This window comes from Anolis carolinensis, chromosome 3 (assembly GCF_035594765.1).
Source record: "Anolis carolinensis isolate JA03-04 chromosome 3, rAnoCar3.1.pri, whole genome shotgun sequence".
Lineage (NCBI taxonomy): Eukaryota > Metazoa > Chordata > Lepidosauria > Squamata > Dactyloidae > Anolis > Anolis carolinensis.
This window is the reverse complement of record NC_085843.1, coordinates 83,384,903-83,402,611: the sequence shown is the minus strand read 5'-3', so window position 1 is coordinate 83,402,611 and position 17,709 is coordinate 83,384,903. Positions and strand designations below refer to the sequence as shown.

At 37.6% G+C, this 17,709-nt stretch overlaps 2 protein-coding genes across 12 annotated transcripts in view; one reads left to right on the top strand and one right to left on the bottom strand.

Moving 5' to 3' along the window:
* Positions 1–8,958, top strand: part of kdm6a (lysine demethylase 6A) — a 218,523-nt gene extending 209,565 nt beyond the window's left edge. For all 11 annotated transcript variants that reach the window (XM_062975178.1, XM_062975175.1, XM_062975176.1 and 8 more), the window contains 2 exons: positions 205–375; positions 7,321–8,958. In XM_062975178.1, the coding sequence (XP_062831248.1) occupies positions 205–375; positions 7,321–7,350 (201 nt within the window). In that variant the 3' untranslated portion in view covers positions 7,351–8,958. The remainder of the gene's footprint in view (positions 1–204; positions 376–7,320) is intronic.
* A 5,337-nt stretch (positions 8,959–14,295) lies between these two features.
* dipk2b (divergent protein kinase domain 2B) overlaps positions 14,296–17,709 on the bottom strand; it is a 35,303-nt gene continuing 31,889 nt past the window's right edge. Inside the window, exons 4-5 of the mRNA XM_003218941.4 lie at positions 16,695–16,983; positions 14,296–15,272 (exon numbers count right to left, since the gene is read on the bottom strand). Coding sequence (XP_003218989.2) covers positions 14,932–15,272; positions 16,695–16,983 — 630 coding nt within the window. The 3' untranslated portion in view covers positions 14,296–14,931. The remainder of the gene's footprint in view (positions 15,273–16,694; positions 16,984–17,709) is intronic.

Below are 17,709 nucleotides of genomic sequence, written 5' to 3'. Positions count from 1 at the left end.
TTGTTTTAATGATGTTGTATCCCACCTCGAGTCTCAGAGAGAAGCGGGTAATAAATTCATTTTTATTATTAGCATTATTATTATTATTATTATTATTATTATTATTATTATTATTATTATTATTATTGAGCCTGAGGTACTGCGGTGTTTTACTAATTTTACATATTGCTACAACTTAATTTTGACTTGTGTTTATGTTAACAGGTGGAAGTCTTCAATTTGCTTTATGTCACAAATGAGAGTAATGCTCGGAAAACCTATATTGTACATTGCCTAGATTGTGCACGAAAGATATGTGGGAACCTGGAAAACTTTGTGGTGCTAGAACAATACAAAATGGAGGAACTGATGCAAATCTATGACCAATTTACATTAGTAAGTGACATGTCTTTGTGAGGCAAAATCACATTGGCACATCTGTATACTTGAATTCTATTAGTTGAACTCAAATCATTGTAACTGTATGTTCTGCGGAGAGGATAGGAATCTTTTGCCTATTAAGTAGTCATTAAACATAGAAAATATAATTGTACCTTTTAAAAATTAACTAACCTACAGCTGATACTCTTTTATAAGTAAACCATAGTTTTCTGGATAGTATGAATTTATTACATTCTACTGCTACTTAGCAGCAAACGTAAGAGCTGCTGTGGCACATTAGTTGTATCCAGTCATCTGATGCCTGCTTGCTTGCTTGCTTTCAAAAAGCAAGTATATGTATTCCTTCAGATTAGTTGTATCTGTAATAATCACAGAATTTTGACACCACTACCTAACTCTTCCACTGTAAAATCACAACAAATCAGCAAATGTTTTTAGAAAAGCAGAACAGGTAGAGGTAGAGAAAAGATAGCAAGAGTGCAGAAGACAAGCTGGTGAATACAGGACTTAAGCAGAAGTACTAGAGTTTGTTAGCTATGCCTTTAACCATCCCTTTACAGTCAGTCACTCTAGGAAGGTCTGTTCACTAAGATTGCTTTTCCTTCTTTCCACAGCTATTGCCATCTTTTAAAGATGAGGTGGATAGGCACCCCACATAGCCAGGCCAGCTGTATTTTAGATGTTTTCATTTTTTAAAGACACAGCAAAGAAACTACTGGTTTATTATGTACCCCTTCCATTAACTACGCAGTTAAGACAGATTTAGCAAGGAGGGTAAATTTGACACAGTTGATCTTCCACCATTTAAACTATACTTTGAAGAGCTGAGGCCCGTTGAGAGATGGCCTGTTGTTGAGTTTCTGTAGATGAAATAAAGACTCATTTCTTCTAAAAAAAAAAAAAAAAAAGAGCAGGAAAAAGGCGGACATGGTGGACATGGCCATAAGTGACTGAGTTTACCATGGCAAAACTGATCTGACACCTGTGTTCCCTATTGATGTGACTCAGAAAAGCAAGGAGACTGGTGCTCAAAATCTCCCCTCTTTGAATAAGGGGCAATAGGACACAATGGACAAAATCTGATAGGACGCAATGGATAGAATCTGATATAGGGCAGGTTGTTTGCTACCAATTCTATGCCTCACTACTAATAAAGTCCTACAGAATTTATCTGTAAGCTTCGACTGCCACTGATTCTGAGCTTTTCTTTGAATTGCAAATATAAGGATTTAGAGCAATAGATTTTGTAACCATGAACAACTCAAAACTATTTGATTGGCAAATGAAAGCTTTTTCCTCAGACAATTCTGGAATAATTAAATCGCCTTTAGCAGCATCTCTGATTTCTAACATATGATTTCAGCAGTCTTCCTTCTGAGTCTAAGTATTCCTATACAAAGATTTTGTTTTTTCAGAGATAATTCTTGGAACTTAAGTTATTCATACTTTGTGGGTTAATGCTTACATGAGCTGGCAAATAAACTTCCATATAGTCCTGAATGTAAAGGAAGTTTTTTCCATGGATTCTTTCCAATACACAACCCTATTAACTATATGAATCCTTACATCTTTATTGCCAACAGACACATCTGTTATGCTAGCTAATGAAACATTTTCAGAGACAAATTATTTGGCCAGTAATAGGCCTCAGTAACGGCAAATTATTATTTTTTACTTTAGTCAGACAAAAAAGAATAGCTCATTCATTAAATGATCAATAATAAAATACCAGAGAACCAGTGTGGTGTAGTGGTTTGAGTACTGAAGTATACCTCTGAAGACCAGACTTCAAATCTCTGCTCAGCCATGGAAACCCACTGCATGACCTTGGGCAAGTCACACTCTCAAATTCCCTCTGAACACATCTTGCCAGGAAAACCCAGGATAGTTGATGTAAGTTAAAAATAAGTTGAAAATACAGAACTAAACAAAATAATGAAATTCTTCAACAATAACATGATAAAAATAGACTGATAAAGGAGCTAAAACATAGAATATTGTTGATATTTGCGAAATTATTCAAGGTATTTAAACAAGATTACAAATATATATTTTTAATGGCCACAATGGAATAGTTGCCCATATCATATTAAATCATAACAACCTCTGGTAAAAAATAAAAAGCTCAATGATGCCCAATTAAACTTGTTTAAACTGCATTTAAAAAGCCTTTCAAGTGCCTGGAATAGAGACAAGTCTTGACCTGGCACTAGAAGGATACTTGCTGGAGGGAGCATTCCTTAATTGGGAGACTGCCAGTGAAAAGGACTGTGTCTTTGTTGCTATCTGCCAAATCTGCCTCATAAGAGTGCTTCAGATGTTAATCTTCATGTATAGGTATGTTCATGTCTCTTTTGGATAAAAAGCTGAACAGTAGTATCAAAAATGTAGCTACACACACTGGCCTTTATCTTTCCCAGAGGCATGTCTTCATGATCCTGTTTGATTCATCAGTCATTACCTGGTTTTTGTTTTTTTGGGTTTTTTTTAAAAAAGAAATACTACACATATTTTATGATATTTCATTCATTGGGTCATATAAGTAGAATCCAGGTTGATGACAAATATCAACAAAGATCAATTTATTGATATTTCTTCTTCGCAAAGGCCATGATGCCTTATCTCTGAATCAAAGACATCTTGATTTTTCTTGCAACAACTCAGTCTAGGATAATTTTTCAAGGTTCTCTTGAACAAAATTACTACTAGAATTTCAGTGATGGACAAGGAAACCACTGATATACTGTCATGGACAGAAAAGTATCTAGAATTTCTTTGTTCAAAACATTTGCAAACGTTCAGACAGGATTGCAGACTGCCTGAACCAGCAGCCTTACAAAACTACAGGTTTCTTTTGCTGCAGATAATGGTATATATTTAGATGTCAACACAGAAGCCTCTTTATTTTCATATTTCAACCCTCAAATACAAAAGCTGTATACATGATAGAAGAAAAAAAATGAAGGTCTTACTTTAATGAGTACTTTGCAAGGAGTACTGAATTATTCCTTCCCAGTTTGCTTTCTGGTCCTACAAGTACTACAGAAGATCAAAAATATGTGGAGAAAATTGATATGTAGGGGCACTTCACTAATATTGCATGATCTGTATTTGATAAATTTATCACTTACATCATTGAACAACCATGGAGATTTCCAAATATAACAGAACCTTCTGATTCAAGGTGCCATCGAATACTTGGTAGAGATGTTTCATTTTACGGACTAGAAACTGAATGCCAGCCAACTGAAAAGTTTCAATTACTCCAAAGATGTGCCTTCAGAAGAGCCCCAGCTGTTAAGATTTATGAATCTACCTGAATAGCTTTCATCACCTGATGCCAGAAATGGAGCAGAGTTTTGCTTACTGCTTCTGGTTCAAATATTCTATTTTTTAAGGACTGAAAAAGAGCCATAGACTCTGAACATTTCAGTTGTATTGGAATATATCCTGAAAGATGCAGAGATCAATTTCAGATCACCATCACTTGCAATTCTTAAAGAGCTATTCATTTATCTTATTTACAGTGCACATCTTTGCCATCTAATGTGTTAACTTCACTATGTCAATATTGAGGGCAATCCCTGTCAAACATCTCATACTCATTACACTGAAGCAACCAAACTTGAAGACTATCTTCCAGATCTTTTGAATTAGGTGCAGTCCCAGGGCATTTTTTAAAAAATGCATTGCATTTGACAATAAAATAATTGATTCTAGCAGCTGCAGGGAGAGGGATAGTTATTGCAATCGCAACTGCAATTTAATCATTTTATCCCATGTTGCAGTCCAGATTACATCTTGTTCATTGAATCTCTTGTTAACATGGGGGTGTAGTCCTCCATTGGTGCTGTCATATTTCTTCTTTGATCCTTAGTTTAGGAAATTTAAGTAACGTATTTACTGACTCAATCTACTAGGCTAGCAAAGGCATGATCTGGTTTTTTAAGGTAGTACCTTCATCTAAAAGAACACTTAATTTTGTGTGGTCAGCAGGAAGGCAGCGCTAATGAACAGATTGCACTGTATCTCTAGGAAGAGTAGGACATTTGCATATAACAAAAAATCACATTCTGCCATTTGTCACTTGGAAATGCCATTCAGGAAAGACAAAATACACAGTCCATATAGAATGTGACTGTGCATGTCGTGAATCATGCTACTAAGGATGAGTTCACACATTCTTCTGTTTTATTAAATGCAAGGTGAAACTAGGTCTTCAACACAGTTTTCACTACATGTGGGTAGACTTTCAATAGTATTCTCATATAAGATCTTACTAGTATAATCCAATTATCGTTTTTATGGATCAGCAGATCATGTCAATGGGAGGCCTATTTATGTGTAGGTATGAGTTCCATGCGTGGAGTGAAGAATGTTCTTTGTACAGAACTTACAAACTAGGGTTGAACCTGAAACAGAGATGGGTCATGTAAATAAAAAACTGATACTAGCAGAGAATAAAGAACATAATAGCCACGTTGAATCCAATTAGAGCCTATCTAAAGCAGAAGCTCAACACTCTGGCCAATCAATTACTTGTAAAAAGTTGCCAGCAGGATACAATTACAATAATAATAATAATAAGGTTTGGATCATTGATGTCGCCATCCCAGGTGACAGTCGCATTGACGAAAAACAACAGGAAAAACCCAGCCACTATCAGGACCTCAAGATTGAACTTCAAAGACTCTGGCAGAAACCAGTGCAGGTGGTCCCAGTGGTGATCGGCACATTGGGTGCTGTACCAAAAGATCTCAGCCGGCATTTGGAAACAATAGGCATTGACAAAATTACGATCTGTCAACTGCAAAAAGCCACCCTACTGGGATCTACACGCATCATCCGAAAATATATCACACACTCCTAGACACTTGGGAAGTGTTCGACTTGTGATTTTGTGATACGAAATCCAGCATATTTATTCTGTTTGCTGTGTCATACAATAATACTTTATTTTTCTATCCAGTTACCGTCTCCCCAAAGGGACTCGGGGCGGCTAACATGGGACCAAGCCCAGAACAGGAACAAAATATAACACATTGAAATAAATATCAATAACTAAAAACAATGATACAACAATCAAATAAAATAAGCAATTAAAACACAATGTATAGTAAAACACATAGTGACCATACAAAATGAGGTAATGATACAAGCATCATCACTATGGATAAAAAGGGGTCAGGCATATAAAAAAGTACACAATTTCAAGGCCATTTAATAAAGTGCATGGACAAGTGTCAGAGAGTTGCATTCTCTGTCTTGCATTCCCCAGCAAGATATAGGTGATGATGCATAGCCATGATTGTTACCTATTGATAACACTAAAATGGATTTCTGTAACCCCCTCCCTTTTCAAGCTTTACAATGTGTAAATATATTGCATCATGTGGCAGTGAATTCCAGAGTTTATATGCTGTCTCCCACCATTGAAGAACCCAAGTTATAGAATTATATAAAGCAGAAACACATTTCCTTATTGACTTTGTCAACACTATGTGTAATCTTGGGGCAGGGAAGAAAAGAACTTCTCAAGTGTCAATAAATTCCATTAAGGTTACCCTTGAGGTTCCCTTTTCATCTCCCCTATTCATATCTTCAAAAAGACTTGGGGGACTCTTCCTCCCTTGCCATTTTCTTCCCTTCTGCCCAACATGACCATGTAATAGTACAGGAGCAGTGAAGGATCGCCATACAGATGTATTTCAGCATCTGGCATATGATGATGCAGCCATTCTCCAGGAACTCCCAAGAGATTCCAGATAATGATATCATCATTATGTGCAAACTATCAAAGCATAGGGTTGTTGTGTGTTTTCCGGGCTGTATGACCATGTTCCAGAAGTATTATCTCCTGACGTTTCACCCACATCTATGGCAGGCATCCTCAGAGGTTGTGAGGTATATGCCTGCCATAGATGTGGGCGAAACGTCAGGAGAGAATACTTCTGAAACATGGCCATACAACCCGGAAAACACACAACAACCCTGTGGTCCCGGCCATGAAAGCCTTCGATAACATATCAAAACATAGCCAGAGTATCCTTAACTGCCAACCCTCCAGTCACTACATGGCCATGTTTGCAGGAGCAGGTGAGTGAAGGTAGCAAAATGGTTTTGCAAATATCTTCACAGTGGGGAGAAAAATTGAGTAATTTGTTTATTCCTTCCTGAAGGAACAAAGAATAACTAGAACATTCATAGTGACCAGAAGTTGACCTCTGTTTTAAAGTTTGGAGTGCAGCATATTTAAAAGGCAAATTGCCATTACTGAGGTGCAATTCACTTTCTTGTGGCTGGAAAAAGGAAACTCTAGAAAGTCTGAAGCAGTGGTTCTCAACCTGTGGGTCCCCAGATGTTTTGGCCTTCAACTCCCAGAAATCCTAACAGCTGGTAAACCGGCTGGGATTTATGGGAGTTGTAGGCCAAACACCTGGGTACTCACAGATTGAGAACCACTGGTCTGAAGGGCTGACGGCATTAAGACAGCCTTCAGAATATCTATTTAACTTCAAGTCCATACGTTGGCCTTTACCTGATTAGATCCAAAATTGCTCCATCTTTCATATAATTTCTGCCCACCTCTTTATCTGTTGTCCTCCACTTATTACTTCCCACACTTTTGAAGGGTTCTCCCAATTTCCCAAGGACAGGTTTTCAAGGATGTGGGAAACTGCAGTTCAAAAGGGAAGGTAACAGAAGCCTTGTGTTTACAGAAGGAAAGTTAGGATCCAGATTTGTGGTTATGAAACTTGAGATATGTATATTTTCAAGAGAACTGAAGAGTAATAGCAAGATGAGTCTTGTTACAAAAAAAGGTAGAGTGGTTGACCAGGAAGATGCATTTTCAAAGCCAACATTGCTTAATTATGCTTCTACTTAATACCATAAGCACCCGTTTTTAAAAGATAATGTGATGTGTTTTCTCTTTTTCAGGCACCTCCATTGCCATCATCTTCATCTTGACATTTTTTCCAAGGACATTTACATAAAACTTTTCTGATATTCAGGAAGTGACCCAGTTCTGCACCACTGATTTTTGTAGCGATCCCATAAGGCTGCTGGCTGAAAGCTGTGTCTATGCAACCTTCCAAGTGCGGAGTGTCAACCAACTGGACAGGAGAGAGCACAGCTCCTACTCCAGAATTTAACATATAGAATGCTCATTCAGCTGAATTTTAAAAAAAGATTCCATGTTCTGTATATATCTGACAAAACTGGCAACATTATACAGACTACTGACTTGAAGACCACCTCTTTTGTATTTCTCTGTTTCTGGGCTGATGAATTGGTTTCATCTATTCTCCCCTTCCCCTTTCAGAGTTTTTTCTTGGAAAAGTACTAGCGTAGCTGGTCATTTCTTTGTAAGGTAGTTAGAATTTTAAGTCTTTCTTTGGGCTACACTTTTTTTTAAATGTGAAAGGTTAGGTGATACTTTTTTTACTGCTTTTATGTTATCCTGTCTTGTTTTGAAACCATGATGGTTACTTTTTGTTTCCTAAATAAAATTTTAAAAAATTAACAGCCAAGTCACAAAGATAAATGGGTTGCACATAGACTAAAAATAAACTTCAGATTTGTGATTTTGTTTCTAATCTTGATGTAAATTTACACTATTTATAAATACATATTTATTGCTTGAAAATATTTGTGAATGGAATGCTGTTATTTTTTCCAGATTACCTGCCATTGAAATTTTAAGGAGTTCTGTAATTTCAAACACTACTCCTATTACATTTTCTATATGTAAATAAAACTGCTTAGCATTGTACAGAAACTTTTATTAAAATTGTTTAATGTTTAAAGTTTTTGTATTGTTTGAGTTTCAAAAAGAATATATGTACATTGCCCTGTTTTTGTTGATTTTTTTGAATCTGGTTATATATTTTATATATACTCTTGTGCTTATGTATATATAATATATATACATATATAGAGAGAAAGCTGAATATAAATATATGTATAAAGAATTAGAGCCTAAATTTTTCTTGTTTTTAAGTTTTACATCTATAGTAGATTTGAGGTGTCTACTGTAAAGTACTACTTACAAAAGTATGATTATTTTTAATATATATGGTATGTATCAAGATATATGTCCTTCAGACTGATTTATTGTTAAATTGCACTTCTTGCAATCACAGACAAATAGCTATTGCCAAATTGTAGTAGTAGGACATGGGAAATAACCTAGCTAGCAGCTCCGAGAAGTATAATATCATTTTAACAGACTTTTGAAGATTGAATTTAGACACCTTGGAATTTAGCAAAGAATAATAAAGGAAATAGAGGTTTAATGAGAATGATATCTTAGAACACAACTAAAACAAGATTTGTACATTCCAGTTCCCTTTTTAAAATAAGCATATGGCTGCACTGTCTTAAGTACAAATTATGCTATATTTCTGTTTATTTTGTAATTCAAATATATTGATGATTTTTAAAGCATTAGAGTCCTATAGGACACCTTATTTGTTTGAAGTTTAAAGTTAATGATAGCATTTTATTCTAATAATTGCTCCCATACTTTCTGAACTGTTACGTGGAAACACATTAAATCTAAATCCAATATCTTTATTCATCCTAGTGGATTAGTTTACTGATTCATCAGATTCTGCATTGAGTGAACTGATAATTCTGACTTCCAGAAATACTGTATTATATTTTATGTTGCCTTCATAAAGCATCAATATTCTTCCATTTTTGAAACTGTATAAGAATGTAATTCTCAACAGATAAAGCCATAAGAAGGGGAAATATTACCTTATAACAAAATGTGGCTATAAACCAGAGTTAGCATATGACAACATGCTAAAAATAAATTCTACCTCAAACACAGAAATTCGTAAAAGAACAGAACTTTGCATGGGTAGTAATTCATGCTGCACTTAAACCATTCTCAAGGTGATTTTGACTTATTCATTTATTAGACTGAAATTCATTGAGAGTCCAGTGATTTCTGTTAAAAGAGGACAGGATGTACCAAAACATTGCTATCTTTGTGTGAAGAATTCTTGCTGCTCTTGGATTTCATAAGTTACTTTTGATGTGGTGATTGAATCAATTTTGCAAAAGCAAGAAGGGAGCACATTCATGCCCGTGGACCATCATCATGGGTGATCACTCGTGGCTGAGTATGACTGTCTTCCAGAAGTAGAACCTTGGCAGTAGATTCATAAATGACTGTGAAAACCTATTCTGGATCCACATCGTCTTTTACATTAAGGACACAGATTTCCAGATGGAAGCGGTCACGACAAGAATTTGCTTGATGCATCTTCCTCTTGGCATGTTTTTTCCTTTCGCCCTCTATTCGTGTCTCTTCAAAATCCTTATCAGTGCTGGTAACAACTGACCTCTAGTTTCAATGCTCAGGTCCCAGTACTTCCCATTTTTTAAGGTTAGCTCAAAACTCATAATTAAATCGCTTTTGCTCCCGCCGACATCCCGTTTTCTGTTCTTGAGTTGAAAATAAAATAACTGCTTTGGGAAGTGGTGATTGGGCATTCAGACAACATGGCCAGTCCAGCAAAGTTGACGGTGGAGAATCATTGTTTCAGTGCTGGTGATCTTTGCTTCTTCCAGAATGCTGACGTTTGTCTGCTTGTCCTCCCAAGATATTTTCAGGATTTTTTTTGAAGGCAATGCTAATGGAATATCCAGAAGTTGAGAGTGACATTTGTAGATGGTTGCAGGCGTACAATAGAGTTGGAAGAAGAATAGCTTTATAAACAAGCATCTTCGTATTCCTACAGATGTCCCAATCCATGAACATTCTCTTCTTCATCCTCACAGACTTCAGACTGTTGTATTTCAGCATCAGTTACAACTTTTGAGGAGAAATGGCTTCCAAAGTCGCAGAAATGGTCAGCATTTCTTAGCATAAAACGATTAAGCTATATTGTTGCCGTTGCAGAGAGATTGGTTTGTGCCTGCTGGTAAAGCACTTCATGCTTTTTGATGTTAAATTAAAGGCCAGACTTTTCATACACTTCTGCAAAGTTGGCTTGTAGGTCTTCCTCCAAGCAAGTTATTACCTTTCGGATTTCAGCCTGCCGAAAAAGCTTGAAATTTGTCCGATACATGATTTCCACAGCAGGTGGAAGCTTCCTGTCAGCAAGGTGTAGATTCATAGCTATGAAGATGTAAAATAAGGTTGGGGCAATAACATATCCCTCTTTGACACCTGATCCCACATTAAATGGGTCACTTTGGGAACCATTGCATCCAAGACTGTTGCAGTCATGTCGTCACGGAGGAACGATAGGATGTTCACATTAATCAGGGCAACCAATTTTCAAGAGGATAGTCCAGAGAGCATTACAATTCACAGTGTTGAAGATCTCTGTAAGTCCAATGAATGCCATATACATAGACTAATTTTGTTCCCTGCAATTTTTTTGGAGCTGTGTTGTTGCAGGCTTTCATTGCCAGAATCACAGGGTTGTTGTGTGTTTTCTGGGCTGTATGACCATGTTCCAGAAGCATTCTATCCTGATGTTTCACCCACATCTATGGCAGGCATCCTCAGAGGTTGTGAGGTATATACCCTTTTTTGGAGCTGCCATTCATTGAAGGTCATATCCACTGTTCCTATGGAGGGGGCAGAAGCCATTCTGGGATTCAGGGAAGGTGTCTTCTGAAATTGGTAGAAGATGGTTTATGATGATTCTTCTGAGCATTTTCCTGGCAGAGATAAAAAAAAAAGGGGGGGGGGAGATACCTTGATAATTTCCACAGTTTGTTCTTTCACCCTTTTTGAAAAGAGTAATGATAATGGCATCCCTGAAGTTAATTGGGATCTTTGTGGTCAACCACACGTTTTCAATAAATTTATGATGGAATTGTGTCAGCTCAGGTCTGCCTTTAAAGATTTCAACAGGAATCCCATCAGGTCTGCTAACTTTGTTAATTTTTTTAATCGGTTAATGGCTTTACTGATGTCTTCCAAACTAGGCAGTACTGCAAGCTCTTCCCTAGTTTGTTGTTGGGGAATTAATGAAAAAATATCTTCAGCCACATTGGAACTGTGGTTAAGGAGGTTATGGTAATGCTCTTTCCCACGTAGTGTAACAATAATTTTTTGTCCTTTAGAATTTTAGTTCCAGCTAATGAATGTAGAGGGTGTATCCCATGACTTGTTTGGCCATAAATGACATATGTAGCCTTAAAAATCCCAGTCCATTGTGGATATCTGCAAAGTGTTGAATTTCTTCAGCTTTGTTGTCCACCAGCGAAGATCTTTTTGTCCGCTAGTGTAGATCTTTTTCATAGCAGCCAGTTGATCTCTCTGCCATATTTGGAAGACTTTCTTTTCCTTAGCAATTATATGTTGGATCTCATTATGTTTCTCATCAAACCAATCTTGGTGTTTCATAGTTTGATTCCAATAGTTTGTTCATAGACTATAATCGTAGAGGTCTTCAGTTTATTCCAGTGTTCATCAAAATTTTAGGGTGTTCCATGGGTAGATGAGCCTTAAGTGTTGTTTGGATAAGGGTTCTTTTAAAGGACTCGTGGATATCATAGACATGATAACATTTACCTGAAGCTGTAAAAAATATTGTTTGACCATGTGTGGCTGTCATGGTTCAGTCTTGTAACCATTTTGAGCACATAGATGTGGGTATCTTCCAAAGCTATGAAGGATTTTCTAAAAGCAAGTTGGATTTGAGGGTTTTGCCTGTTCATTATGGTGACAGAGGCTATACTGAATGTGTCCAAAAAAAACCCCAAAAACTAAAGTGACTAAACTTTGTGGCCATATAAAAAAAAACCATCACAATCAGTAGATCCTGCCAGCCAAGAATGAATTTTCACTGTAAGCACCAATCTCTCCTATTTTATGAAGTCTCTGCTTCCCCAAAGATAACTTTAGAACATCTAATTTAGTTTATGTGAAAATAACTGCTTTCTAGACCTCAAGTAGAGTTAGATACACTTCATTATAAAGTGCATCTGCCAGTCCTATAAGGGACAAGCTTTCCAGACCTCAAATAGGATATATCTTCTAATGATAGACATTAGCCTTATTTAGTAGGGTGCATAAAAACATAGGGAAGGCTAAAGGTTCTTTGTTCTACAAATATGCCACCTTTCAGAGATAGATGCAGTTTTCCAATAGTTGCAGTTTTTCATAGCTGAGGTTACAAATATCATTCCTACTTGGCAGATAGACATAGGATATTACAGTTCTTGGAGCTGCTACTACTCTACTTTTGGTCATATTTATGACCATGGTCTTCCTTGTAGGCTTCTCCATAGAAAGCAAGTGTTGAAAATATTGATCCCTTTCTGCTAAAGCTCCTCAGATGCATAAATCTGTAGCCCACAAAGATAACAGCAGAAGCAGCTTACAGGTCAGAGGAGAGCTACATCTAGCCCACATGCAACCCACAATTCCATGTTGTTTTTCAGATTCATAAATCGGTAACCCACTGACTTATCTTATAGATCTCATGGAAAGCAAAGTTTGAAAACATCACCTCTCCAATCTCACACTGCTCAATTCTTCAGATTCGTACATTTGTAGTCTGCAAAACGATTGTTGGGTTATCCTTATCCTTTGTCCTTATGCAATTAATGTGAAGGGGGGGATCTAAACCTTGTAGGCAGAGGTGTTCAGATGCAATGGGTCCTGAGCCAGTTTTCTGCCCTGGGACCTTCAGTGGCCAAATTAACTATAAAAAGCCCCCCCCCCAAAAAAAGTGGGAGGTGACAAAGTCAATTTCTGTTTTTGAATAATAAGTGTGTGTGCGTGCACTTGCACATACATGTCCACACACTAAATAATGCAGTGTGGCCTTAAAACCTATTTAGAAGGTACATTGCCATCTTTAAGAGAATTGCCTCTCCACCCTCCCTTTGGGAGAGGCTAGAAAAGTGGTATAGAAATTGATCAAGGCCCCAGAGCAGCAAAAACCACCTTGGGGCCTATCACATAAATAGGACCACTGAGACCTTATACTCAGCCCAGGGCAAGATGCGTGATTGGATCCTCTTCACTAAACATTCCCACAAATGAAAACGTTGGTTTTGAAAATGCTTTTATTAATAGCCCATGTTCCTAATCTCTAAAAAGTAATGAGAGGTTTGTGGTTAAAATATTGTGCAATCAAGCATTGCAACATGTGAGCTGTGGGTCAGAAAATTTCCAAATAAATTGTGACCTTAGCCATGAACATATGAGTGCCTTAACCAAGCTGCCATCTTCGAACCTCAACTTTCCTTCTTCTAGGGTTATTATAATGGCATCACACTTTGGGCAATCTAACCAACTTATCATCATGCTTATGACGTACCCTTTTTTAAAATGCAGAAAATATACATGCTTACGCAGTTTTCTATTTCTTGTACCCTAACATGTTCTATTATGCTGTTTCATGTCTTTGAACAACTTTGTGTTAAATTGAGTCATTTCTATTATCGAAATCAACTTACTGAGCAAAATCCTTTCTGATGCCCCCTGATTCTTGTCTTCATTCCACCTCAACACCCATTTGTCAAGGTCTGCCTTCCACACACATATGCATTATCCATTTTGTCAAACAGATAGTCTTAAGAATCACTTATGATCCTATTTCATCCCATGGAGAATCATCAAATTTGTATTAAACTGTTGCACCTGTTGATCCTTACTCATCTTTCTAGGGGTCCTTCCACACAGCCCTATATCCCAGAATATTAAGGCAGAAAGTCCAACATTATCTGAGTGTGGACTCAGATAACTCAGTTCAAAGCAGATATTGTGGGATTTTCTGCCTTGATATTCTGGGATATAGGGCTGTGTGGAAGGGCTCTGAAACTGCAGGTATCAGCAAAGGTTCCTCCCCACTCCTGTGACTGAGGCAAGCCTCTCCAGCCAATCAGTCTCTGTTCCCACAAGAACAAACGAAATGAGGCTGGATAGGAAAGTAGACTAGAGAACAAGAAGATTTAATGTACCTGTGATAAAAGAAGGCAAAGTGAAAGCAACCAGATGGTGGAGCCCAAGTAGCCCTCTGGAAACTATTGACCCCCCCCCCCCCAAAAAAAACCCCCAACAACTCAGAATTGGTAGGGGGACAGATGCAACTCATGATCACAAACAGAAAGTTAGTCAAATTCATACTTCGCTACAAACCTAATTTGCCACTACAGCTGGGGGAAAGAGTGACCGAAGATACAGCAATTGGTAGTAAGTCTCTACTCTCATGAAAGGGACAAAATATCCCATTTTCAGCCAGCAATCAAGAAAGTTGTTTGGGAATTATTCAAGAATTGCTTTCTATGCAGCCATAGAAAGCAAAAAACAAAACAAAACAAGAATTGTATCTTTGGCCCAATGCCAAGTGGCTCAGGGTCCTACATTACCACATAGGTGCTGCAAAGCTAAGTTTGAGAGCTTTTGAAAACTGCTAACCCAACTAACTCACAAAGTGTGTCCATGGTACATTAGCAGAGTGGAAAAGTGTTTAAATCCCCATGGACTGAATAATTTCAATCCTTGTAACTTCGAAAGGCAGGAGAGGCATGTAGAGAATAGATTGGGATACCAGCAGAACATTTTCTTCAGGGACTGACAGTATATTTGCAGTCAGGGTAGCGGTAGGTAAAATGGGAATCGCAGGTCCTCAGAGGTTTCAAAATGCCAGATAGCTCCTTAGCTGCCAGGACAATCTCTTGGTTGGTGAGAGAGCTGTCTGCACAGATATTCAGAGCCTCGTCAATCTTCTTTTGCACAGGAGATAGAAACGTTTTTTTTAAGAGCTTAGATAGAAGTTCTGCGCACACCATGCTGAGGCTCTGGGTACGCTTGATGGAATTACAGGAGGGGACCACAGACTGGCAATCTGTCACCAAGCAACTAAAAATATCCTTCTCTTCCACTTGAACATCCATCCATTGACTACCTAACAACAACAATAATAAATGTTAATTAAAAATAGTTACAGATTCATTTCTTTGTCACTTAGATTGCCCTAATTTCAACATCCTCTGGGTTCTGCACAAATTTTCTCTTTAAAAAAATTAATGCATACAATAGAAATTTATCCACACGGATTTGAGTTACAAGAAAAGGTAACCCAACCAAAATATTAGGAAGAATATCTTTAAGACCTGTTTGACTGTGGTATAGACTGCCTTGGTGGGTACAAATTGTGTCTGCAAATTGTGTATTATTGCATGGCAGGGAGTTGGACTGGATGACTCATGCAACCTCTTCCAAACTCTAAGGGTCTATGAAACTGATTTCACTTACAATTAAACCAGGATAAATCCAGCTGCAAGACACAATAAAGCCAAATACACAATAAAACCAAAATTAAAATAAAACCATGATTTAAAAGTGCTAAACGGTTCTTTAAAACTTTAGCAAAGTAAAATGTATTTTCCTGGTGCATTAAAATGCAAGCAAATATTGTTTTCATTTGGATTAGTGTCTGATTACTTAATTTAAAAACTGTCTTAATTGTATGAAGCTGCTATACCTCATTTTGTACCCCCCCCCCCAAACAGCCCTAGAATAGGGCCTTAAATGCTAAAAAATATCCAGTAAAGGGATACTATCACATTTTCTGGGTTCCTTGAGCCAATTTGGGCACATGAGAGACCTAAAACGGAAAGCTAAAACAGAAAGAAGGTGCCTCCATAGGCCCCATAGGCATTTGGGAGTAATTTCTTAAAAAATTGCAGGAGCAAATGCAGTCCTTCAAGGACTGCCGGGGGTAAATGCATCCCCCTAGTTTTCTACAATTGCCCATACCTGGTATACAGATATCAAATTATACGCAATACTGCATACTATGAAGAAGAGGCAACAATTTTTGCAAATACAAAGTTAGTTGCCCATTATATGGAAAGCTAGTGCCGTTCAAGCTCTCCCTCGACAGATGATCTTTCCACATGCAAGAGTTTATTGAGCATTCAAACATCTGAAATGAAGAAACCCTGTAAGGGTCCATCTCATCTTTGTTTGCTTCACTTTTAGCAGTTGACAACAATATGAATATATGTGCAAGAACACAGCACATATATGTGTGTGTGCATCTGTGTGCACATGCACACACACACACACACATATGCATACCTACATACATATACATACAGATATCCATCTGTGTAACTTTAGTTGGGTGTTTGAATTTGACCACCAAATAAAATCTGTCAGCTCGGCATTTGTGTGGATATATCTGCTAACTGCTGCCTATTGTAATTTTACTTCATTGCTCTACAATTACCTAATACCTAAAGAGCAAGAGAATACAATATAATTTTTGTCCTGCCTCATATCTTCTTGTGACAGACGCTTAATGAAAGATGAATGTGGGTACCTTCCTGCTTGTCAATGATTCCCAGAGTGCTGGCATCTCGGATGAACAGATGTCCATCACTGAAAACGCCAAACGTGCCAGCATCGACATGAGTAAAGTAGAAGAAATAGTTCAGATCATTATTTGCCATGGACTCAAGGATAGCAAGAAGCTGAAGAGCCAAATCTGCTGCTACTTCAGGCACTGTGCCATAGAAAGCCTTCAGGGGTCTGGTGCTGGTAGTAACTATTAGCCGACCACAGGAGCCCAAGTATTTTGGAAATGGCCAGCCTTCTGCTCCAGGGAAAATCTGTCAAAGAGAGAAAAAGCTGTAACTGTTTGTAATAACATTTACAGGCAGTCCCAAAGTTATGAACAAGATAGGTTTTGTAGGTTTGTTCTTAAGTTGAATTTGCTTTTAAGTCATAACAGATACATTTTTTCAGTCTAACTCCAGCCAAAAATATATGTTCTTTAGTTTTGGATAGCCTAGGGAAGGGTTAGCAGCCCTGCGATGTTGGTTTTGTTGTCTGTGCCCCTGTTCAGAAGATTGCACTGTACTTTCTGTGCCTGTGATAATTGGATTTTGGGGGAAAAATGGCTTGTTGTGGAAACAAGGATTGGTGATAAAGTTTCAGTTGAGACACTTTTTCCTCATGATAACTCTTCCAGGAGTGAGTTTTCCTTCCTAGAGGTAGATTTCTCTCACTGCCTGGTGCCTCACCCCAATTCTTAACTATTTGTCATTTGTAAGTTGGGTGTTTGTAACTCAGGGACTGCCTGTAATATGAGAATGTAGATTATGCCTGACTATAAACAGCCTTGTACAACTAATCATTACATTGTCATCAGACCTCACTTCTGCAAAGACTGGAAAAAGTCTAAAATAACAGGTATTTTAATTATACCTAATAAATATTATGAGGTGTAAAAGTAACCCAGACCATGAGGGCTTATTTTCTGCTGCCCTGCAGACTAGGACACGGAACAATGGCTTCAAACTACAGGAAAGGGGATTCCACCTGAACATCAGGAA